This window comes from Protopterus annectens, chromosome 4.part1 (assembly GCF_019279795.1).
Source record: "Protopterus annectens isolate FY-2018-M chromosome 4.part1, PAN1.0, whole genome shotgun sequence".
NCBI lineage: Eukaryota > Metazoa > Chordata > Ceratodontiformes > Protopteridae > Protopterus > Protopterus annectens.
Genome location: NC_056734.1, coordinates 495,757,555 through 495,783,583, shown reverse-complemented (window position 1 = coordinate 495,783,583; position 26,029 = coordinate 495,757,555). Strand labels below are relative to the sequence as shown.

At 41.8% G+C, this 26,029-nt stretch overlaps 1 protein-coding gene across 4 annotated transcripts in view; it reads left to right on the top strand.

The window, feature by feature from the left end:
• OPA1 (OPA1 mitochondrial dynamin like GTPase) overlaps positions 1-26,029 on the top strand; it is a 2,039,562-nt gene that overhangs the window by 896,667 nt on the left and 1,116,866 nt on the right. For all 4 annotated transcript variants that reach the window (XM_044070302.1, XM_044070304.1, XM_044070303.1 and 1 more), the window contains one exon: positions 5,695-5,775. In XM_044070302.1, coding sequence (XP_043926237.1) covers positions 5,695-5,775 — 81 coding nt within the window. The remainder of the gene's footprint in view (positions 1-5,694; positions 5,776-26,029) is intronic.

Genomic DNA, 26,029 nt, shown 5'->3' with positions numbered 1-26,029 from the left:
CAGGTACTGATGAAGGCAAGAAAGTCTGCTACAAGACAATCATATGTAAGCAAATGGTAAAAGGTTTTCTAGTTGGTGCCAACAAAACAACCAACACCCAGTTCAGGACTAGTGTTTCTCTTGTTTTACGATATTTGTGTGAGTTGCTATCCTATGGGCCAGTCTTACTCCTGCATTAAGTTTCATTTGTCAGCCATTTCTGAATGTCTGCCTATTTATTCCTCTCTTTCAATGCATTCTTATGTGAAAATGTTTTTGAAAGGGGTGCTACGTAAGAAGCTACCAGAAAACCAGTGGCTTCTCCTTGGGACCTTAATTTTGTGTTAGAGAAGGTAATATTTGCTCCATTAGAACCAGCTCATGTGGCTGACTTGAAATTCTTAACATGAAAAACAATTTCATTGATTTCTCTGATCTCTGCATGTACGGAGTTTGAATTACAAGCACTTGTGGTAGGTCAACCTTTTCTCAGTTACCAAAGAGACAGGGTTTCTTTGAAAACTAATCCTCCTTTTATGCCTAAAGTGGTATCCTGGTTTACTTTAAGGTGAAGTATTCATCTTCCTGTTTTAGTTTCTGAACATAAGAATGAGGGAGAAAGGTTACTTCATACCTTTGGTGTCCACAGACAAATCCAGTACTATCTTGAGAGTACAAAATCTTTCAGAACTTCCGTTCATTTCTTGTGAAGGTAAGAAGGGACAGCCTGTTTCAAAGCAGATTATTTCATAATGGTTGTCTCAGGCTATTACCTTTTGTTATTCCCACCATAACAAAACTGTGCCAGGCAGAGTCAAGGCACATTCTGTCAGGACCTTGTCTTCATCTGTGGCTTTTTGAAAAGAGTTGAAAGTTACAAATGTTCTAGAAGCAGTAGCTTGGCCATCTGTGCATACTGTTCAGAGCACTGTAAACTAAATTCCTTTTCCAAATGTAGGACAGACTTTGCTAGGGCCAATCTCCAGAAACCCTTCCACTTCCATCTCCCAGTTGTTCTGAGTTATGGTAATCTACTCATATAGCTTAGGCTATTGCAACAGTTATCAGTATAACGAACATTGTATAGTTGTTTAAGTAAACCTACCATGACAGTAGAATTCCAAATGATCACTGTTGCAGTAAACACTCCTTCCCAACATCCCCCCCTTTTTTTGGTGTGTTTTTATCCCAGGATGTGTACATGTGGTTTTGTTTTGCCTACCAGTCTCCTCTTGGGGCTTGGCCTCCCTCTCTCAGTTGGCATGAAAGCTCTGAAGGGCTTGGCACTTACACTAGTCTTTATAATAAACTTATCTCATGCTAATGATTTAGGAGTGTGGAAGTTGCCCTTAAGCTTTGGAAGCAGGCTGGCTATGATATTTAATGCAGGATATAATACCATATAGCTTAGGCTACTACAGCAGTGATTTACTGTTATAGCAAGGTGGCTTACACAACTGTACTTTATCATTAGATACATTGAACATACCTGCTTTTTTGCTCATGACGTGGACTGTTAGATTTTCATCCATAGATTAGTAGGAAATTTCAAGAATAAAATTCCCTGATTTTACTTGATTTAGTTATTCCTTGGTGGTTGATTCAGTTCTTAGACTTTCCTCATTGCAACAAATTGGAACTTTGTATGTTACTGATTTTGGAAAATAGTCTGAGCAGCTCTCATCAGCGGTGGTGCAGCGGTAGCATTGTTGCCTCACAGCAAGAGGTTCTCCCATTCGATTCTCGGCTGGAGTGCGGGGAGTACCTTCTGTGTGGAGTCTGCATGTCCTCCCCGCGGTTGGGTGGGCATTCGAAAGACATGCGTAAATGGGCTTGCTTTCGTTGAAGGTTGAACGTCGAGCTGGCACCTCGACATTCGTGAAAGTATACTGCCAATCATTAGTGGACCGGAGTTCCGCTGTGGCGACCCCTAACTGGGTAAAGCCGAAAGGCAACAACAAGAAGTCTGGGTAGCTCTCCTTTTTTATGTGAATATAATTTTATATATTTTTGTCTTGTGACAGTTACATGACCTTATGATGCATAGAGTATCTTTGCACATGTGCAGGCATACTGTCTGCACTAAGAACTCCTGGACCTGAAAGGTACTTTGAAAAGCTTTGGCATTGTAAGTTGTATTTCATTAAATTTTGGAGGCAGTTCAGACAGTTTACCTCTGTAGTAGTTAGTTTACTACATACTGTGCCTAGAAGCTGAGTAGGGTTGAACACCTGTTAAAACCTCCACTTCTTTTGGGACACTATGCTTAAATTCTAATTTATACTGCTCAATTGCTGATAAAAACCTGAGATATGTGCACTATATACTTACTGCAGGAGAGATAGTCATATGTGAAAAAAAATATATATATTATTGGATGTTCTTCATCTCACATTGCTGCAGTCCTTACACTTGGGTAGTCCGCTGTCCTCGGTCGGCCCGAATATCAAAGTATAAGGCTGACGTCGGTCAAGGCGCATTTGACTGACATCAGGAAGTCAGGGTACAAATGCGCATGACCGACGTCATATCCTCAGTCTTTTTTGCCGCATGGTCCGATGCAGAAGCAGTATTGCAAGTGCCGGTTGGCGTTCTGAAATTTTTCGATTTCGGAGTTTCAGACCGAGTCAAAGTTGGCTAAGTACCCCGTTGGGGAATATTTTAGTTTTTCTTGCCTCAGTGGTTTACCGGATGTCAGAAAAAGTGAATAATTGTATTTCTTGTGGGAAACAGATACCGCATAGAGACTATCATACTTTGTGTATTCCTTGTTTAGGGCCTGAGCACGATGTTGTTGGGTGTCGCTCTTGTGCTAGATTCAATAAGCGCACTATAAAGAGGAGATTAGATTGTGCCAGGTTAGTCTTCGAAGCGGTGCAATTATAAAATGCCGTCGGATGCTCCGGCGCTTCTTCAAGAAGCGCAAGGACAAAGCAGTTAAGCCTAGGCTAGAAGAACCGTCCGTACCGGACGCCGGTTCTTTAGAGGTGTCGGTGGAGCCGGTGGTTCCACCGGAGGTTTCTTTGGGTTCCCAGGGAGAGACTTTGTTATTGCAGGATGTGGCCTCTCAGGAGGCAGGTCAGGGTGAGGGGGCTTCTCAGGTTACTATACTCCCCCCCCTGCCTAGGGTGGTTAGGCCCTCTCCTTCTGTTTCCAAGGCTTCTCCTAGAGGCAGGCCAGGTTTAGCTTCAGTTGGTGTCACCCCTAGTTCTTCTGGAACTGTGCCCAAGAAGCATATGCTTAAAATGGCAGAAGATTTGATTACTTTGATTAGGGGTTCTTTGCCCCCTCCTGATAAGAGACCTAGGGTGGAGCCTGAGCTAGGGAGTTTTGAGCAGGCTTCGGATGTTTCAGAGTCTTCGGCTGAAGACTTGCAGGAGTACTCTCCTTATTCTGATTCTGATGTGGATGATTCTACTCCTTCTGCTTCTCCTCCTGAGGATTTTTCTTTTTCGATTCCACACCTGTTGTCCCAGGAGGACAGTCATTTGCTCAATGTCAAACTTCACTCTCTTCACCTAACAGCCTGGCATATTCTGTTTTGAACCATAGAGGGTCTCAACTTCCACAACAAGTTTTGAATGTGATTTTGGAAGCTAGAAGGCCTAGTACAAGGAAAGTGTACGCAGATAAATGGAAGAGATTTTTATTTTGGAGTGCAGCAAAGGATTTTGATGTTTCTGAGCCTAATTTAAGTGTGGCTGTTCAATATCTTACTGAGTTACTGGACAAAGGTTTGTCCTTCTCTTCTATTAAGGTTCATGCTGCAGCAATTTCAGCTCACTATGACTGTGACCCACCATTGTTTTCTCATCCTTTGTTCAAGCAATTTCTTAGAGGGGCAAAGAATATAAGACCCCACGTAGAGCTCCTACTCCTGCTTGGGATCTCAATTTTGTGTTGGAGAAACTCACTCTACAACCTTTTGAGCCTGCAGCTACTACTGAGTTGAAATATTTATCATGGAAGACTGCTTTTTTGTTGGCCATTACCTCTGCAAGAAGGGTATCTGAATTACAGGCCCTTATGGCGGTTGAGCCTTTCTTAATTTTCCATAAGGATAGGGTATCTTTACGTACTAATCCTTCCTTTATGCCTAAAGTGGTTTCTAGTGTGGCTTTAAACCAAACTATTCATTTGCCTACTTTTTATGCAAATCCCCAAAATAAAGGGGAAAAGATTTTGCACACTTTAGATGTACACAGGCAGTTGCGATATTATTTGGACAGAACTAAAGGGTTCAGGCAGTCTCAGCAGTTATTTGTTTCTTTTGCTTTGAGTTCTCAGGGCAAGCCTGTGTCAAAACAAACTATTTCTAAGTGGATTGGGTTTTGCATTGCCTTCTGTTATTCCCATCATGGCAAGGAGATTCCAGCTGGGATTAGGCCTCATTCCACTAGGGCTACTGCCACTTCGACAGCTTTTTTGAGGGGGGTGGCAACCAAGGATATTTTGGAGGCAGCTACTTTATCACCTACCACTTTACTCTAAATCCAGGGCTGGTTTTGCCACTGCTGTTTTGCAGGGCATTTTGGCAGCTCCTGCTTCCTTATAGTTTGGCCATCCTCCCTTACCTCTGCTTTGGGATTCTACCCAAGTGTAAGGACTGCAGCAATGTGAGATGAAGAACATAGTACAGTTTTGTACCTACCATAAATGTAGATGTTCGAAGATCCACATTGCTGCAGTCCAATTTACCCTCCCTCCTTCCCCTCTGTAGTTAGAGTTGGTTGTGTGGGTTGGGTTGTAAATATTGTGTATATTGTATATATTGTACATATAATTAGTGCACGGGTGGTTGGTTGTTTGTTTGCTGTCTTTTGGTTTTGACCTTTATTTTTAGGGTCTTCTGACATCTGGGGCAAGAAAAGACTGAGGATATGACGTCGGTCATGCGCATTTGTACCCTGACGTCCTGATGTCAGTCAAATGCGCCTTGACGGACGTCAGCCTTATACTTTGATATTCGGGCCGACCGAGGACAGCGGACTACCCAAGTGTAAGGACTGCAGCAATGTGGATCTTCGAACATCTACATTTATGGTAGGTACAAAACTGTACTTTTGTCTAAGTAGTGGCCATACTATCCCACCATTACATCTGATTCTGTGAAGCCATTGCATCTGGTTCTGGATTAATCCATTCAGATTATAATTTTATTAATAGGGAACTGGGCCATCAGATTTCCTGGTGAAGCCTTGTGAGAACTGGCCAATGTGAATGTGGGTGGGCATACATGATGTACACTAATGAGGCAACCAGGTAATTTGGCAGATGATAGAGAGTAGGAAATAAGCTACCAAAATATTTTTTGGGAGAGGTGGTAATAGTAGCGATGGCTATCTGTACGGTTAGAAATCTTGTGTATAAGCAGTGGTTACATATGCAAAATAGTGATTAGGTAATTACTGACCTGTCTTTCTGTCTTTCTTCTTGAGATTTCTTGTATATAAAAAAAAAACTTTAGCATTTATTTTCAGTCTGTGTGCTAAATTCCAGAAATATGCCTCACTGTCTGTGTGAAACACATTTTAGACAATTCCCAGGCTCATTTCTGATACTAAGATAATGAGTCTGTTTTTGTCAAGCTATCAATCTGGACAAATTGGTTTGTGAACTTTTTTTTTTTATTTTATAAAGGCAGAAACGTCTATTTTTGATGTTTTAGTCGTTTTGATTAAGCTGATTTCATTTTTACTTTTCTGTCAATTGTAGGTCACACTTAGTGAAGGTCCTCATCATGTAGGCATCTTTAAAGACAGTTCCCGGGAATTTGATCTTACCAAAGAAGCAGATGTAAGTTAAAAAGAGGTGTTAATATGCACCATTGATTGCCTTTTTCTTTTTATTTGTATTTTTTACCTTTTGTGACCATTTTAATGTTTTGTTAGGTTTAGATGAAAATGTTTTAAATATGACAAGGATATGAGGTAATCATTTGTTAGACTAACAATTACTTTGTCTAAGCAGTTTTGCAAATTTCCCTTCAAGTTGATATTAATGACAACTTGGAGCGGGTATTAGTTAAGGATATAAGAGGCAAAGCATCCTTTTATGCAGAAGTTAAGTAGGGCTTGCGTACTATATCAGTCAAGTTTTTGATGTTTTAATTGTGGATCTAAATTTTCAATGAAGTAGTTTCCTGTTTCACAGTCCATATCAGCATCAGCCTCCTTCTTCCCATTTTCTACTTGGGGTCAGGGTGTTGTGTTAACTGTCGCCATCTTTCTCGATTCAGTGCCACACTCCTGCCTTCTTTGTCACTCATGTCTGACTGCCACAGATCCTGTCATACAATCCATCTGCCTCTTTTGCTAGATGCCCTCGTTTCCTCTTATCTTCTTCGTGTCTGTCCCAAATCTACACAGTCCATAATATATTAAAAGAAATACATTTATATCTGGTTTATCAACTTATTTCTGAAAGTTTTGACAGAAGGTGTTTTAAAACCTGTGGCATAGTGGGATAAAACAGTGACAACAGTGCAGGTGACCCAGATGTCATCAGCAGTTAGGGTGCTTGATGACACAGGCAGGGAGGATTTCCATCCCCATTGTGGACATTGGTAGAGGCTGAGGACTTTATAGGTTTGTAGGTAAGTACTAGGCTAGCTGCTCTTGTGGGCCATTTTAAACCTAGCCAATTTTCCTTTTTGTGATTCATATAACCTATCCCATTTGTTTGTTTGGCCTTACCCATCATATGGTCAATAATTATGTATTACCTCTAATGAGAGTAACTGGGATCATACCATAGATAATTTGAAAGGACCCATGCATATGATAAAGTATTTAGGAGCTGCCTGTGTCCATTAGTAGTACAGGCTTTAGTCCTGGGATAAATTTTCTGTTTCCCATCCACAGATCTAAGTTGCAGGTGAATATGGACAGGGAAGAACTTTATTTTACATGTATAAGAGTCTGTTTCAGAGCAGCGGTATCCTCTGTGAGATATACCACTCCCTCCAAACCATTCTGCTGATGTTGCAGAAGAGGTTTAAATCCCCAGACCAAATATTTATGATGCTGTTTGACTTGCTGGAGAGCACTAAATTCATCACTAATGGATCGGAGGATGCCTTGTATGCCAGACACGGGTCACCTGAAAGCATTCTGTTGGATACCGAGTATAATGACAAGGCTTTGAGTTGGTCCAGGTAGGACATGTTGTTTAGCCATTGTATCCTTTTAGTTAGGTATATCTGTGGGTGTTCCAGTTGTTGCATGTGTCTGTCAAAGGAGGCATTATATTCAGTGTTCAAAAGATAGTATGGCAGACTGAAGCTGGAATACACAAAACTGTAGCCGGTAATAGCGTAGAATAAATTTAATTTCCGCTTTCGTCACAACTTCATCAGAATACAAATGGTCATGATACTAAGACAATTTAAATAACAAGTTCAATTAAAAAAATCAATCAAAAAAATCAATTAAGTAATCTATATAAATTACATTGTAATACATAAAAAATACAAAATGTGCAAATAAATAAACCTTCAAGCATTAAAAAAAGCCCTTAAATCTATACCATGATATTTGTTAATGGTTAATTTTCCATTTTTTAAAAAACATTTTAAATTTATACTCTCATTAAGACCAGGATAAACGTCTGATTTTAATCTAATTTGCCATAGACATTCCCTTTGCTCAATATAGTTCTTAAAATCCCCAGCCCTGTTATCTGGTTTGCATTTTTCTAGTACTGAAAATAAGAATTTGTTAAATGTTGCACATGTAATGGAATGCTTGTATAGGGCGTTATTATCATCCTTAGCTTTAATTGCATATAAATGCTCCTTAATACGAGTAGCTAAAGACCTAGATGTCATTCCTACATAAAATCTAGGGCAAGAAGAGCAAATACTAACGTAAACTACTCCAACAGTGTTACAGTCAATGAAGTCAGAAACTTGAATAATTCTATCAGAAGTGGCTATGTTGATATAAGGGCCCTCAGCTATATATTTACAAATATGACAGTTATGGCAACGGAACATTCCTGTTCTCTTGTTCAGAGTAACTGAATCAATGTTATGATGTTTCTCTAATATATTTTTTAATGTGTTCGTCTTACGAAACACAAATTTTGGGTCTTTTCCAACTAATTTAGAAATATCTCTGTTTCCTTGTATGACTTTCCAGTTGTTTTGGATAATATTTTGAATCCTATAATTATCAACACTCATGTCAAAGGAACAAATGGTGTCATTACTCATATTTTGTTTATTGCCATGAGTAAAAACTGTATGGGTATCATGCAATATAGCAGGATAATGAGTTGCTCTTTTGTTGTAAATTTCCTCACCCGTTTTGCACAATAATTCCACATCATATCCTCTCTGTTCAAATAAATATGTAATGAAATGAAATTCAGAAACCAATGCATCAAGTTTGGTAGTCATTCGACAGGCTCGAATGAACTGCCCTCTTGGAATGTTTTTCTTCATGTGTGAAGGATGTCCACTATTGTTATGTAAATAACCATTTGTAAAGGTCTCTTTTCTATGAATTTTACTATGAAAAATATGTTCGTCCTTATCCCACCATATATGGGTGTCCAAAAAATTAACTGCTAATCCTACTTCACCTAATGTGAACTTGATGTACTCAGAAAAAGAATTAATTTTATTAAAAAACAATTGGACCGTATCCATATTTCCTTCTATAATAAAAAACAAATCGTCAATGAATCTACAGAAAAAAAGAATATTGAAATGTTCTTTTAATGCTGGAATAGATTCTAGTTCCCACCATGCCATTACAAGGTTGGCAAAGGCAGGTGCTGCCGATGACCCCATGGCTACGCCACGTTTTTGTCTATAATAAGCCTTACCAAACATAAAAAAATTGTTCTCTAGAATGATTTCTATAAATCTACATATAACATTAATGAGGGAATTGTTGAATAAATTCCTAGTAGTTAAATAGCTACGAACAGCTTCAACCCCTTCGTCATGGGGGATACAAGAATAGAGAGAAATGACATCTACAGTAAACATGACGTGTTTGGAATCATCAAATTTGTTGGCGAAAACATTGTTGGAGAAAACATTAATTTTTTCCAAGAAGTGCCAAGAATCTTGGATATAAGATGCATTCTCATAAACCAAAGGTCCCAACAGGGCATCAACAATTAAGGAAATTCCTTCAGTTACAGAATGAGGGGAAGACACAATGAGACGCAAGGGTGGATTGGAAATACTTTTGTGAGTTTTTGGGACTCCAAAAATAACACCAATTTTGGGTTTATCAATCAGACAAAAATTGTATAATTTTAAATTAATCTCACTAGTCATTAAAGCATCATATAAATATGAATGTACTACTCCAAAACTTTTTAATATCTCATAATAAGCTATAGATTCGTATTCATTAGTGTTGTTTAACATTTCTAACATAATGGCATTATATTGCTCATATTCCATGATAACAGTATTGGACCCCTTATCGCTTTTCATAAACCTAAGTTTCCCTGTAAGTGATTTTAAATTGCATAAGGCTGACCTTTCTTGAACTGTCAAGTTGTCATGAAAATAAATATTAGACTTAAATAAACTTTCAATGTCCTTAATACACAAGTCTTCAAAAGTTTTAAGAGTGTGATGAAGACTAGGGACATAACAAGAAGGTTTATGGAGACATTTATTAGATACAGGAATGTCGTGCATCAAATAAGATAGATTTAATTTTCTAGTATATTTTTTCAAATCAATTATAGTTTTTCCAAAATTGGCTCTTTTATATGGAATAAAATTAAAACCATAGCTAAGTACTGCTAATTCTGCCTTACTAAAAGAGTGATTAGATAAATTAATGATACCAAAACCACTAATGTTAACCACATCATTATTTAACATTCGTCCCCCGACGAATTCGAGCCCAAAAAAGTACGGCTTCTTGTCAAGATAGTACTTTTTAAGTTGTCTGTATCTTGAGCTTTCTTTTTGTTCTTATGACTATTAGTGGACTCATTTATGTCAGTCTGCTTATTTGTGTTGTTTACCAAACTGGAAATGGAACGGCAACCAGAGTTCCCAGAAGTAGAACCCCTAATGCCGTTATTGTCAGATTGTCTATCCATTTGTATGTCTTTAGAAATGTCAATACAAGACGAGCCTGATACCAACGGCGGAAATTCAGCATTATAGTTGCTAGAATGATTGTTGTGTGCAACTATACTTGATAAAGTAGGCTGCTTGTTTGTAACAGCTTCTGTGCGGTATCGTGTATTGGAAGAATATCCCTGCGAGCGAAAATCACGATTCCGTGAATTAGGTATAAATTGGCTATAAGCTGTTTTATTTCGATAGCAGGCAATGTCCCTCTCCATCTTGGACTGTTTTCTGTTGGTAACTACTTTAGCATGCTCAATTAACTCTTTAGAAAAAAAGGAATATAAAGAGTTAAAGTCATTACTTAACACACGTTGTTTGAGACCAGCCTCAACTTCCTTAATGTCGTTGAATATCAAAGACATTTTTTCTGTATTATTGTCTATTAGCAACTGTAAAAAACGGAGACCAGCTTCGTTGAAAAAAGTGGTCAAAGAGTCAAACATGGGATGGTCCACTCCCACTCCATTTGGGCATTTAAAAAAACGCAAGCCCTTGGGGACTATTCCTAATTCAATACATTTTGTGAAGTAGCAGTTTTCTAAATCTAAAGATTTATACCTTTTTAGAAGTTTAAGTAGAAGGTCCCGCTGTGTGTTGATGTAGTTGTCATCGTTCAAAGACGAATTCCGTTTGTACATACTAAAAGGATTGTCATGGCGGTTTAGTAACCCCGCACAGTTAGTGTTGTTAATTCCTGAAATGCTGTTAGCTGTTCCTGGGTTAACCGTTGTTCGTCGGTCTGAAAAAGATGGGCTACTCAAGTGAATAGCTGTCGGTAATTCCTCACACGCCCCGGTTGGGCTGGATGCATCACTGGAACCTGTAGAGTTACTGGCTTTCGCCACAAGGAATTTTAGCGAACATTGTATATCCGTAAGCGTAGAAATAAGCAGTCGATTTACTTTGTCAGCTCCTCTGTCGAATTTAGACGTCGGTGTGGAATGCACCGATAAATTCATCATAGTATCATCTGCAACGTCTGCCATGGTAGACGAAACAATAAGAACACCAATATACCAAACAACACGCCAAAAAAACTGTTCAAAAGATAGTATGGCAGACTGAAGCTGGAATACACAAAACTGTAGCCGGTAATAGCGTAGAATAAATTTATTCAGTGACTGGCCTAATGAGGACTGAGTAAATGGGAACAAAGACATCCCTAGATCTAGACCAACCCCCTTTGTTTATAAGCTGTGCAATATAGAAGGACTTTCTTACAGCAGTGGACACATGTTGGTTAAAAGTTGAGGGGGTGTTGTACTGTAGAGTGCAGGTGTCATGGCTGAGGTGCATATGGAGGTATGCCTGGTATGTCACAGAAGCTCATTGCACACCAGCCTCTGGGTGTGGGATTCAGATACAATGTGGCATGGATTTAGCAGCAGAAATGCTGTAAGGCAGCAGGGCGATGCTTTCCCAGGTTCCTTGATCTCTTCATCCAGACCTTGACATAAGTTGGAGTTAATCCAGGGAAAGACCATGTGAGTCTGGTAGACCCCAATAGATGAGGAGAGGAATGGGGACAGCTGATGGTGAGTTACAGGGAGATAAAAAAAATGATCACCTGGTATAAGAGGAAAGATGAATCCTGTCCTGTTTTTTACATTAGCAACTTCAACCAGCACATGTGGTATGTTCATTTTCTGATAATTACCTTGCAGGTGGTTATACCTTTCTGCTTGGTGACTGAATGATTTCAGTGGACATAAGTATGTTTTAGTACATTAGCATTACATTACTACATGGAAGACTTGTCTAGTTTGCTTTGGGTGGCAGCACTTCAGTTATGGATTGTTGCTATTTCAACTTTCTTCAGCACCCAGTGCCTTCACCAAGCCCATTGGATGTAGTGATAGACCCTTGCTTATGAAGGGTCTACAGGTTTTCCTTAATTAAATAACTGTCTCTTGGTAACTTCATACAGGGACTTACTAGAGACAGCACTGCTGTGGGCCATCCAAATGTTGAAGTCTTTAGTAGTCATCATTAACTGGAAGTAGTCTTTCTTCTTCTTAGAGGAAGTCATTCACTGATGTAAAACTGGACACTGGCCAGAAGTAGTCTTTCTTCTTCTTCTTAGAGTAGTCTAACAGTAATTTCTGGCCTTGAAGGGACCTCTGCAGGTCAAGGTCTTGGTCTCCTGGGTGAGGACGCAGTGCGGGATCTAGGCATGGATGCTGCTGTACTTTATAGGCTTGACTGCAAGCATGATATTGCGGATGCTGGTATTACAGAGGACTGTGAAATGTTGGGGTCTTAAAACCACCATGTACTCCCAGACATGTTGCTGGTGTGGCAGCCTTATTGTTGTGTCTTGGACTGATGGGCAGCTGTAGCCAATCTGTTGGTAGGTTTTGCTTTTCTACAACTGTAACCATAGCAGAACTTGATGATAGATGCTTTGCTGGTTGACTGTGGAGTGCACCTACATAAGACAGGCCTGTCTATCAACTTTGTGGAGTTAAGAGCATTGTTTATGGTCCTTAAAGCATTATGGAAACAACTGATGTTATGTAGTCCTATCTCACCTACGTTCTTACCTGTGGGTTCGGAGCCGAATATCGGCTCCGACTCGGCCATACTTTTCTAGCTCGAAGTCTTCTATTGGCTGGGCTAAGCAGGTATCCCATGGTGCACTGCTCCATATCCCCAGATCTTGTTTGCCGCTCATGTAGCTCGGATGTGGTCTCGCTCTTGGCTGTGGCTAAGTACCTTTTTTCTTGTCTTGAGAAAATTTATTGCTCTGAAACAAAAAGCTATTTTCATAGCTATTGTCCTTAGTGTTGTTTAGCATTTTGGTAGTGTGCTTGTTTGTGGTATCCCGATAACTGTTCCCTCGGGCTAGGCCCGTTTCAGTTAGAGGACCTAGTCCTTTCCTTCTGTCTGTCAAACCATTTAAATTAGAGGTTTGATTGTCAGTTATCCACCCTTGTAGTTATTAACCGTTTTTAGTTAGAGGTTTTTGGCATAGTTGGTCTCAGTGTGTATCTCTAGAGTGTGTGCACGTTTTCAACCTTGTCTGATTCCCATGTTTTTGTGGTGTTGAGTGTCTGTGAGTTTTCCTGTCAGATTTTCTCTTAGGTTGCGTTGTTGAATTTTGTCTGGTGATTATGTCTAAAGACTCCAAAGAGCACAAACCTTCTGGTTTCAAAAAGTGCTCAAAATGTGGGTACAAAATGTCCATTACCAATGGGCATTCTATTTGTGTCTATTGCCTGGGAGCCATTCATCTGCAGGAGTCATGCAGTTTTTGCCATGCATTCAGTCCCAGAGTGCTCCAAGAGAGAAAGAATAAGCTGATCCTAAAGGGACTTTTGAAACCCCCTTTCGAAGAGGTCTTAGATTCTTCTCCCAGCGCTAAGTCTAAATCATCCAAGTCTAAAAAGAGATCTCTGGCTCCATCAGTTTCATCGGAGCCTCCGGAGAAAGTCACTAAAATTGCATCGACCTCCTCGGCTACACTGTCCTCGGGGCTGCAGGAAGTGTCGGTGGTGATGGAACCGGCATCGGCTCCTGTTATATTGGAACCTCTTCTGAGCCGATCGCCCAGTCTCAGACCAGTTTCTCCTGAAAGGAGATCTCGATCTCCCTCCCTGTCCTCCAAATCCTCCAGAACCCTTTCGGATATGGATGTTGATAGGGTGGTCCAGAGGCTTCTCCAGTCACCGGTTTTGGCAAAATTGTTTTTGGCTCCGGCCCAGTCGGCTCCGGCCCCGTCCTGACCCCTGCTTCGACCATTCCTCCTCCAAGTGCATCTCTGTCTTCGGAGCCGGAGTGTTCAGCACCGTGTGATGTTGCTAGTCCGGTTCCGATGGCCCCTCCAGCTCCATCGGTGCCGACATCAGCTCCAACCCCGTCGGCTCTGTCTTCGAGGTTCAGGACTCGGGATTCTTCAGTCGGGCCAGAGGGGGACATCTCGGGACATATTTCGGTTCCGAGCCTCCCTCTCGGTGCCTCTGCTCGAGGAATTCCGACTCCCGTCGTGGTCTCGGAGGCTGGCCGGTCCTTGGATTCGGGGGGGACCAGCTTTCGAGGCCATGCGGACTGCGCTGGCCAGATCGTCAGCTACATCAGGCGGATCGGTCAGTCTGTCCCCTACCACTCCAGTGAGAGCCTCTGGCCATCACCTATCCAGGGACAGCAGAGTACCAGGGCCTAGGGATACCCCCATGAGTGGTCCCCAACTTTCTGAGGGCCCTTCAGAGTTCGTGCCTGAGGAGCCCCCTAGAAAGAAGATGTGCAAGAGGAAGCACATAGACTCCCAGGATGAGTCCCTCACTTCTGATACTGACCTCGAGGAATCGGAGGGGTCCCCCAAGTCATCCTCTGATGATGTTTCTTTCTCCAACATCCTGGAGATACTGAGGATAAAGAGGTGACTGGCCGTCTAAAACCCCTTCCGAGGAGGAGTCGGTCTTCCTTAAGGCCTTTGGTGCTCAGCCCTCCACCTCCTGGGTGTCCCCACCTTTCCAAGGTCACCATATCCAGATGGAAATCTAGTTGCATCTCGTTCACCTACCAAGCGGGAGGAAAAGACCTGCCATTTCCGGTCAAGGCTCACTCTGCTTGGGCTGTTTCTACATCTACAGCGTACCAGGCCAGGTTGTCAGTGGATGATATATGTGCTGCAGCTACTTGGGCTTCTCCTCACACATTTGTTTCCCATTACAAATTGGACATGGTTTCTAGGGGCAGGTCGTTCTTTGGCTCCACGGTACTCAGGAGTATTTTCCTATGAGCCACTCAGGGTGTAGGTGCTAGGGACGCTGTCCCACGGGTAAGAATGTAGGCGAGATAGGACTACATAACATCAGGAAGTTATGTACTCACCATAACGTTCGATGTATGTAGTCCATCTCGCCTCACATTCTTACTTACCCTCCCACCTTCCCCCTTCCTGGAGGATCTGGAGGTTAGGGGTTTTTATCTACAGTGTTCCCTTTACTTCAGCTTGTTCTTTTTATCTGGATGTTGTGTATGCATGGGCTATGTATGAGTTTCGCAGCAAACTAGATCTGGGGATATGGAGCAGTGCACCATGGGATACCTGCTTAGCCCAGCCAATAGAAGACTTTGAGCTAGAAAAGATTGGCCGAGTCGGAGCCGATATTCAGCTCCAAACCCACAGGTAAGAATGTGAGGCGAGATGGACTACATACATCGAACGTTATGGTGAGTACATAACGTCCTGTTTCTTGCATCACTCATCATTTGGTCTAACAGTGGTTCATTGTGTGGTATCTAAACAAGCAAGTGAGGCACAAGGTCTTACCCCCTACAGAAGGAAATGATATTCAGCTTGCATTAGGCCATAGACTGGGGCAGTCATTTTTTAGTAGTTCCCATCTCTATGAAAGTTTGAATTGCTGGTTGTTCTGAAACACCTCTCCTGGAGCTCTGGATTAAGTCTTGTCTGGTCAGTATCTTCTGGATGTAGGGCACACTAGAAAATGATCCTTTTGACAGTCAGGAGAAAGTAGCCCTTTTCCTTTTTGTGCATAGTGCAGCAGATCATGAGGAGAGAGTGATGAATTCTTTCTTTCTCCTCTTTGCATGTAAGGCTGTTGTACACCTTTCCAACCATTCCCACTGACCCTACACCTTGTCATGAAGTTCTGGGGAAGAAAGATCAACACTAATTATTTTTATTTCTCTAATGACCAAGAAGGGCATGATGTTAGGCTCTAAGGGCCCTAGCAGTAGAAGAGTCCCCATTGTTCCCAAGCAGGAAGTCTCTTATTGCTGGGGGCACAGCTAGCTTCACCTCAGAGCTTAACTACTGATGTATGCTCCTTTAGTTCTCTGTGTTGGCTGCTAGAACTTCAGAGGTGATCAAATTTGTGAAAAGTATACTTTGCAGGCTTCTGCCATTAAGTGGTAAAGGCTTGAAGTCTGAGTAGAGTGTAACTCTGTACCTCCCTGTCTGTCAGGTAGCAGAGAAGTCAGTAATTCCAGGATCAAGGTTGCATACAATATCTTTTGTGCATATCATAACCCCAAGGAGGGCAGAATTATGACCCAGGGCTTGCTGATAATGTAGTTCCATAAAAGAATGCTGCATTTTTGTCTTTGATTGAGAGATATCTTCCATCCCTTAAGCTGAACTTCATGGTATAGCAGCTTACCTACTATTCAAACTTGTTCATTGACTGACATTGAAGATCTGCCTGTTGGAAAATGCCTTTCGTGTTGGCCATCACTTTGCATATTTCAGTGACGGATTTAGGCCTGGGCGCAGGGGCGCGCACCACCCCCTTTTTTAAAGCCATTATTCATTTATGGCTTAAAAAAGGAAATGCACTATTCTTCTATAGAAATCCATTAATGTTCTGCCAAAACAGTATCTTTCCGTTTCATTTTCCCAGCACTTTTTTATTGCTTGCGTCAAAGATGCATCGGGAGATACAATTGGAGGTTTCAATCAGGTGACCTTTTCTACAATCCTCAATAGTTCCACCAACTACATCTCAAACTGTAGTTCCCTGAAGTTGTGTTTGGTGATAGTTTCGAATAGAGTGGATTTCCCAGTTACTAGAAGAAGCACTTGGTAGTAGTGGCTAAGCCAAAAGTTCAAATTTGATTTGATCCCGAAGACCTTGTTCCAGGAATTCACAAGAGAGAATAAAACATCAGTGCTCAGAGAATCTGAGGTAATTTTTATTTTCCTTAGGCAAGTCTTGAAGAAATCCTGCCAAAGTGGTACAGTTGTTCGTATCCCTCATTTGGCGCTCTACTGTACTTTTTCACTGAATCTGCTTCTGCACCTGTCTTACATACATGTTACTTTATTTGGTACTTTTCCATTATCGGGGCAACTTTTATTTTAAGCACTGTACTAATTGCTTAAAATGAGCAAGGTAAAACAGTTTACTGGCTCTGTTTTGGAATGATAACAAAACACAAATTACCCCTTGATAGTTGTTATTGAGAGATAACTGCACAAATAGTCTTCCTGAACAGAGCGGACCTCCTCGGTGATTTGCCCTGTTTGATTTCATGGTAAATCACAGGATGTGGCCAAGTGCTGCAGTTCCGTACTTCTTACTGTTTATAAAATGCATATTAACTAATAACTTGCTGTTCTATTTAAGCAAAGTAGAGCCATATTTAAAATATCATACTTTATTTTGACCTTTGATGCGATTCCTTTCAGTCGGTGCCATCTACATGCAGAACTACCAAGCTGTTCTACTGTCTGCAATAATTGCTTACTAAGTGACAGAGCAAAAACAGTGGGTAGGCTCTGCATGCGGAAGTAAAAGTATAAAAATGTTCGCATCCTGACAGTAATCATGCTTATTCTTTAGAAATGCATGGTAATGTAAATTTGTTGTTCTGTAGAAAACTTCAAGTAAATCACAGTAGTATTTTTTAAAATTGTCCCTTATGTTTCATGACGGAGACAAGTTCGCACCATAAACCATTGTTGGTTTCAGTCAGTAATGAGTTTCATACTTCGCTGCGGTCATAAAATACGTGTTGATGAAGCACCTCTTGTTTTGTTAAAATTTGTAATCATTTAGAGAAATATTTAAAAATAGACCACGATTTTGGCATTTTTGAGCCAAAATCTCAAGCATATTAACATTATGCCGTCGCCCCTACATTTGTTTTTTACATAGTATAGTCCACACATAGTAGCTGCAGTTTCGAGAGAAATACTAAAAGAAGTAAAGCTGGGATAAATTCCAATGTTAAGTTGTCAATCTCGCCTTCATTCTTGCTGGATGGGTTCGGAGCCGATCCTCCGCTCTGACTCTGCATATACTAAAGCTCGAGAGCTATTTTTACCGGCTCGAGGCTCCCCTATATCCCACAATGCTAGGCGCTAACTATCCAGATCTCGTTTGCTGCTTTAGCTGCGAGGTTGCGTTTTTGCCGGCTCTCAGGTTAGATTTTGAAAAAGCATTTTTTTGGTAAGGTTTTCACTTCTTATTTTCAGTGTTAGTGTACCGTTGTATCCTGTTTTACCCCTTTAGTGTATCCGCCTTATATAGTTCCCCATTTGGGTCTATTTTCCATCTCCCTCATCCCTACCGCTACTCCTTATATTATTAGGCCTTCGGGCTAAGTTTTACTTTAGTTTTACAGAACAAGAGTCCTGCAGGTGCAGAGGGCCCAGACAATAAACACAAGAAGTGTGACCATCTGTCAGAGACATCTTCTGACAGCACGAGTCACACTTCTTGAAGCCTGAGACCTTGGACTCTTTAGACATCCTGAAGGGATGACAAGTAAAACACACACACAACCACACACCCACACTAAAGTATCTTAGTCCGGTCACACCACACACACCAAAGAGACTAAGATTAAAAATAACTATATATATTAAACTGAAAATTAACTAACAGATTAACTTAAAAACTAAAGTAATAATATAAGGAGTCGCTGTAGGGCTGAGGGAGATAGAAAATAGACCAACTCCAACAGAGTGGAACAAAAGTTGCATTTTTTGGATGTTCACCGTCAACTCCGTTACTACCTGGATAGAACCAAGCAAGTTAGGAAATCTGAACAGCTCTTCCTGTCTTATGCTGAAGCGAAGAAAGGCCTTCCAGTTTCCAAAGTAACCCTTTCTAGATAGTTGGCCTCTGTCATTACTTTCATTTATGAACTAAGGCATCAAGAACTTCCTTCAAGACCTAGAGCCCACTCAACTAGAGCCTTAGCTACGTCAATAGCCTTTCAGGATAGGTTGCCTTTAGATTCTATTTGTGTGGCAGCCACATGGGCCTCTCCCCATACCTTTATTTCTCATTACAAATTGGACATGGCCTCCAGAAACCGAGCTAACTTTGGTTCCACCGTCCTCAAGAGTCTGTTCCGATGAGCCACCCAGGGTTGAGGTGCTAGCGATGCGGTCCCATCCAGCAAGAATGAAGGCGAGATTGACAACTTAACATTGAGAAGTTATGTACCTACCATAACGTTCCATGTTAGTTGTCTTCTTCTCGCCTTCTTTCTTGCGTCCTGCCCTCCAACCCCCTAGCCTGGACAGACTGATAGGATCCTACAGGGCCTTATTTTCTTACCAGTATGGTCTCCCGTGGTTACCTTTTCTTAGTATGGCTTCCTATATGGGTATTCCTCTTTCTCCTTTGTTCTGAGGACAGAACTGCTATGGTGTTAGCTATCAAACGAGATCTGGGTAGTTAGCGCCTAGCATTGTGGGATATAGGGGAGCCTCAAGCCGGTAAAAATAGCTCTCGAGCTTTAGTATATGCCGAGTCGGAGCTGAGGATCGGCTCCGAACCCATCCAGCAAGAAAGAAGGCGAGAAGACAACTAACATGGAACGTTATGGTAGGTACATAACTTTTCATTTAAGTTTATAGATTTTTGTAGATTGTCATCCCTACCAATATGCACTTTAAAAACCTAAAAGTTTCAGAGGGAGCCTTCCACCACGGATAACGTCTTTCCTGACTTTCTTATTCTTCACTGACCTCCTTATTCTTCACTGAACCTAAAGACTCAGAAGAAAAGGTAATGATTTCAAAATGTGTATATACTTTCATAAAAAATGGGAAATCAAAGAATTTTAACCTCTCAGTTTAGTACCAGGTGCAAGGCAGCCTTTTATTTAGAGTAAGCTACGGCCATTGTTACACATAGTTTAATTAGAAAGTTTGAAAAACTGAACTGAGTAGTAAATTGTTAAATGTTTATGGTGGCTTGAAAAGTGTTGAGCACAACATATTTTCCTTGTTATAACTCATTGAGGTTCAGTGGTTTAATAAATAAGGTGTAAGGTTGCTCCCATAGGAAACGATTATTCATTATAACTTATAACATTTCAGAGGTGGCTGACATTTAATATCTAAATTCTGTTTTCTTTATTGTTTAAGTACTACAAGTAAATCTATCTTGTCATAATTTTGCATTTCCACATTTGTTTTGGTGGATTGAGGTTTGTTTAATAACAAGACAGAAGCATCATAATCTATTATAGAAAATGTATAAATATATGTATCTCTCCCTCTCTCATTCTCTTCAAACGTGTGTCTGTCTGTATGCATGTATGTATGTAGAATTAGAGTAATTTATATAGTATACAAAAGGGAGGTGTTGTGTGAGTCTGTTAAGCTGCTGCACACAGCGCATATAGACACTCAACATTCTTCTAATAGTAATGAACTTTGTTAGAGTTGTTGGGGTGAGTTGTTGATGGTGGCTTAATTTCAGAAAGTTTAAGATGATTTTGAGTCAGACTCTGATGTTAAAGTTATATACTTTTTATTCTTCAAAAAGTGGGTGCTGATGTAAAACTGAAGGAGTTGGGTCTAGGAATGTGGTATGGTACTACCACGGTCCAGCTGCTGCACTAGCAGAGTTCCTGCAGGTGGGTGAGGCTGATGCTACTGTGCTGCACATGCAGTGACAATCACATGCGAGAGGAGAAGGTGAGGTAGCTGGACTGGACAGTGTGTTCCTGTCTGCTGAGGAGAAGAGGACAAGACTCATGTAGCCCTCCCAGTTTCAAGGTCAGGTGAAAGGTGTTAGGGTTCAGAAGGATGTCTGTGTTACCCTTGATCTTTGAGTGTGTGTGAGGGATGTACTACTGACATTTGTGATGTGAAGCACATTATGAAGCATGCAGATAGAAACTCTGAACAAGGGAACACACTCCATTTAATGTTGTATTACAGTTCTGCAATCACCTAAAATGCTTTTTCATGTTGAATTGAATCCACAGTGTGTGTGTATATGTCTGTCTGTGTCTGTTGAACCTTTTGTTGTTTTCTGGTTGCAAGTTGCAGTGAATGAATCTGAGCATGGTGGCATCACCCTGCTGGGTAGTTTTTGACATGTTTCCTAGGTGGTTCACATATCTTTATTGAATGGTGCTGTACTGTACTGTACTACTGTATTTGTGTGCTAAATGTTTAATGATAAAGCAAAATTAGTTGTAATTTCTTTATTGTGACCACATGTACGTAACAGTATTTTAGCAAAATATGGAAAAATAGAAGGGTTACCTATGCCTGATGGTGTGTGTTACTTAAAGCCACAGTTTCCCCTGACTTTATTCATAATCTCTGCCATTGAATGGTTCCATTTTGTGCCAGTTCCACTGGATCAATGGGATAAAGTTCCAAGTACATCCCAGCTGACTCCCGTTCAGTTAGTGGCTTAAGGCTCCTGCTGGCTTCTCTTTAGGAGTGAGGGTCTGGGGGACATGCGAGAGACAAGACCATCACTGTGTTGCCAGTAGGGATACTGGCGATCACAGCAGTTCATTGCCAAGCTAAGTTTCTGTTGGAGTCACAGATAAGGGTTGCATTATTGCAGAGATGGGTATACCACTTTGAAGAAATCTGTATCATGATAACGCCTGCACAAATAGCTGACACTCAAATCATTGATCCGAAAGCGTTGAACATCTGCACCCCCCCTTTTGCAGATTCCTGGATCCGCCACTGTATTTCATCTACAAGGTTCAGGCCCTTATACAGGAGGAACTATATCTTGTTTCTCACAAGGTTGAGGTATCTCTCAAGATTAGTCTGTGACTTCTTCCATTGTGGTTTCAGAGATTTTCATGAACTGTTTTATTAACTTCCCAATTTTTTTTCCATTAGTGTAAAAGAACACACTGGGGAGAGGACTTTTCAAGGATGTCTCTAGATGTTCTCTGGACTGTAATTGTGATCCTTGGAAAAGCAGGACAGTAAAATGTGAATTTGGGGGGAAATATATGCTTAGTTCAGGATGACACGTTAGATTATTTCTAATTTCTGAGGTAGCAGTGATCTTAGCATTGGTATACATCTATAGGAGGGGTTGGAGGTACCCTTTTTCAGATGCTGCTTTTGGAGTATAGTCAGACAGGTATACATTATTTGATTTAATAATGTGATGCCAATACTGCATTGTTATTTCTTGATTTGCAGTTGGGTGCCCACTGGTGACTAGAGTAAGAACTGGCAGATGAGCATTCTTGTATATAGGTTCATAGGTGTTTAGTAGGCTAACGACCACAAGGGCCTTTTAAAGCCTAGCCATGTATCCCAAATATCTGACAAGTTTTGATACCCTTGATAAGTGTAAGCATGGGCCTGGGGGATGAATCATTTGCAGGTTACCTGTGTCCATTAGAGACATAGGTGCCAAACCAAGGATGAATTTCTGGTTTCCCATCCAGTTGTCCAAGTTGCACTTGAATTGGGTTAGGGAGGAACTCTGCTTCACATGGATAGGGAGCCTGTTCCATTGATGGGGTAGACTCTGGGATACATACCTCTCTCTCTCCCTCCAGCAGGTCCTATTTATATCACAGGCAAGGTTTAAGTCTTTAAATCGGTAATTCTGGTGCTGTTTGTTTTGTGGATATGGAGGAGGTCCATTAGAGTGGGGTCTGACAACACCCTGTATGCCAGGCATAGATCTCCCCTCAAAAGCCTGTAGGAGACAGAATACAGGGATAGGGCCTTGAGGCGGTCTGCATAGGACATTTTACTTATGCCCTGTATTCTTTTAGTGAGGAACCTCTGCTGACATTCCAGTTGTTGGATATGCCTGGTTAGGTACATTCCAAAGGGGGCATTGTGCTAAATGATAGGTCTGAAGAATGCCGAATACAGTGGAACAATGACTTCCTTGGACTTGGATGCCATACCTTTGTTTATAAGTTGCGCAACATAGAATAATTTCCTCACCACTGTAGACACGTGATGGTTAAAGGCTAGATTGCTATCATGTTCATCGTGCATACAACTGCAGTCATAACAGATGGGTTTTCCTGCCATCAGGCGGGTCCTCGGTCGGCCAAATTCCAAAGTCTAGGTCCGGCGTCGGATGTCATCGCTTCTTCCCTGACGTCAGTGCGACAGGGGTATAAAAGAACCAGCCAACGCCATTTTCTTCAGAATTTCTTGCCGCGCGGTGCCCGAAGCAGAAGCAGTTCGCAAGTGCCGGTCGGCCAGCTCCTGAGATTACGAATATTTTTCAACCGAAGTCTTCTTGAAAGCTAAGTACCCGTTAGAAACTTTTCTTGCCTCAGACCAATGTCAGACAAAGTTAATAATTGCATTTCATGTGGGAAGCAAATACCGCATAAGGATTTTCATTCCCTCTGCATTCCTTGCTTAGGCCCAGACCACGACATCTCGGCCTGTCGTTTTTGTGCTACATTCAACAGACGCACTATTAAGCATCGGGCGGAGTTCGCCCAACACTATTTTGGCAAAAAATTTAATTACATTATGTCGTCGGATACTCCGACTCCAGTTTTGAGTAAAAGACGCAAAGATAAGGACCGACATACAAGGTCCGCGACTTCTACCGACACCACGCCAAAGCCGACTACAGGTGGTCCGGTTCTCAGTGAGGCACCTACGCAGCCCCTGACTACCAACGACACTTCATTGGCGGTGTCTTCTGTGCCCGAGGTCGCAGGCTCTTCGGCCCTCACCCCGACTACAGACACTGAAGCCACTCTTGGCGGTGAAACTCAGAGTTTATACAGACCTGCCACCTCTCAAGGTGTCTTCAGGCCTTCCTCTTCTTTTTCCATCAAGGCTTTCACTAAGTCTAAAGCAGCCATGCATACTAAAAGACAAGCTCCACAGGGCCCTTCTCAAGGCCCCATGCCTAAAAAGCAGATGCTCAAAATGGCTGAGGATTTGATTACTCTTATCAGGGGCTCCCAACCCCCCCCCCGGACAAAAGGCCCAGAGTGGCGGAAGAATCCCCCTCCTCGGACCAGGCCTCCATTATTTCAGAACATTCTGAAGACTAGGAACATTCTTACTCCCATTTTGAAGATTCTGATGCAGAGGAGTCCATTCCCTCTGTCTCCCCCCCTGAGGATTACTCTTTTGGGGAAACCTTACATACCTTGAGGGAACACTTCCACTGGGAAGGCCAAGAGTACTCAGACTCCAAGAAAAGGCTTAGGGATTTCCTCTTGCTCCCTCAGCACAGGCCTCTGGCTATACCTCCTGTCTTAGACATTCTAGATGATGTGTATTCGGAGGCCTGCCTTAACCCAGATTCTTTACCTCCAGCTCCAGTCAGGCCAGACAGGTATTACCGGGTTCCTGACTCACACCAATTCCTATACAAAAGCCATGCGGCTGACCCAGAAACTATTTCACAGGGTCCCAAGGGAATTAAGGCCTCCACTGCTAAAAACCCATTACCTTCAGAGAGAGATTCCAGAGCTTTAGAAAGGTGGGGGAAAAAGGTGTACACCTCGGCCACCTTAACCATGAGGGCATTAAACTGTCAGTTCCATATGTTAAAGTACCAACAGTTTCTGTTATCACAGTTGAGAAGCAAAATGTCACAACCTGAACAACCAGACTTGAAGGAGTTGCAGGATTTGATACATAGTGCAGAACAAGTGGGTAAACATACCTTGCAATGTGGTTTTGATGCTTTAGAGGCCTCATGTAGAGCTGCTATTACAGGATCAGTCATACGTAGACATGCCTGGCTCAAAGAGCAACACTTACCAGATCATGTCAAAGCTAAACTACTAGATGCCCCTCTGCAAAAAGATGTATTGTTTGGTGGTAAAGCTGAGGAGGTATTAAAGAAAATGGAGGAAAAGGCAAAATCAATGCAAACAGTGAAAGATTTCCTACAGGTACAACCTCCATGTTTCAGTAGAAATTGGCCTTCCAAAAATTGGTCCTTTCCAACCACGGACAGACCCCAAAGAGGTAAATACAGATGCCCGAGGGGCAGAGGGCAGTCTCAAGGATCGTTTAGAGGCAGACAATGGCAAGCACCTACACAAAGAGGTGGTGAGAATAGTTCACAGCCATTCAGAAAGCAGAACCAATGACTTTCCCCTTTGCATGCCAAGCAAGGCTGAAATGGCAGCACCTTTAGGCGGAAAACTGGCATTATTTTCGAAAAATTGTCACATTGTCACAAAAGACAAATGGATCCTGGACATTATAGACAGGGGCTACAGAATCCACTTTCACACCCTTCCAAAAATGAGAGGCATGCCAAACCTGCCACACAATCAAAGGGCAGAGGCACAAAAACAAATTTCAGATCTCATGGACATGAAAGCTATTCAAGAGGTACCTGCACAAGAACAGGGTCAAGGTTTTTATTCCAGACTATTCCAGGTACCAAGGAAGGGAAAAGATTGGAGACCTATTTTGGACCTATCCATCCTAAACACATTTTTACTCATGCCAAAATTCAAGATGCTCACATTACAGCAGCTTCTTCCCATGCTGGGCAAGGAGTCTTGGCTGGTAACATTGGACCTCAAGGAGGCATACCTGCATGTCCCAATCAGACAAGATTGCAGAAGATACCTCAGATTTCTTGCAGGTTCAACCCATTATCAATTCTCTGCATTGCCCTTTGGCTTATCTACTGCGCCCAGAGTGTTCACGAAATGCCTGGCATCAGTAATCGCCTACTGCAGACTTCAAGGGATACAAATATACCCATATCTGGGCGACTGCCTGATCCAAGTGGACAGCAAGCACATACTTCTGAAACATCTGGCGTTTGTAATAATGTTGTTGAATTCTCTGGGATACACAGTCAACAAAAAGAAATCAAGGCTAATACCCTCTCAAACAATAATTTTCCTGGGTGCCAGCTTGGATACAAACACCCAGATGGCCTACCTCACGCCAGAGAAACAAGGGCAACTAACTCAATACTTCAGAAAACTGGCAACTTTCACCAGGCTGACTGCAAGGAAAATCCTGCAGGCTCTGGGATTCATGGCATCTTGCATCCTACTAATCCCATGTGCAAAGCTGCATATGAGGAAACTTCAGTGGTACCTAAAAAACCTATGGTCTCAACACAGCCACAGTTTGGAAACAATAATACCACTGATTCCATGTCTTCTAAAGGAATTTCTGTGGTGGGCTCAAGCATGCCAAAGAAACACAGGTCTCCCATTCTGCAAGCCTCAAGCAAATCAAGTCATCACAACAGACGCCTC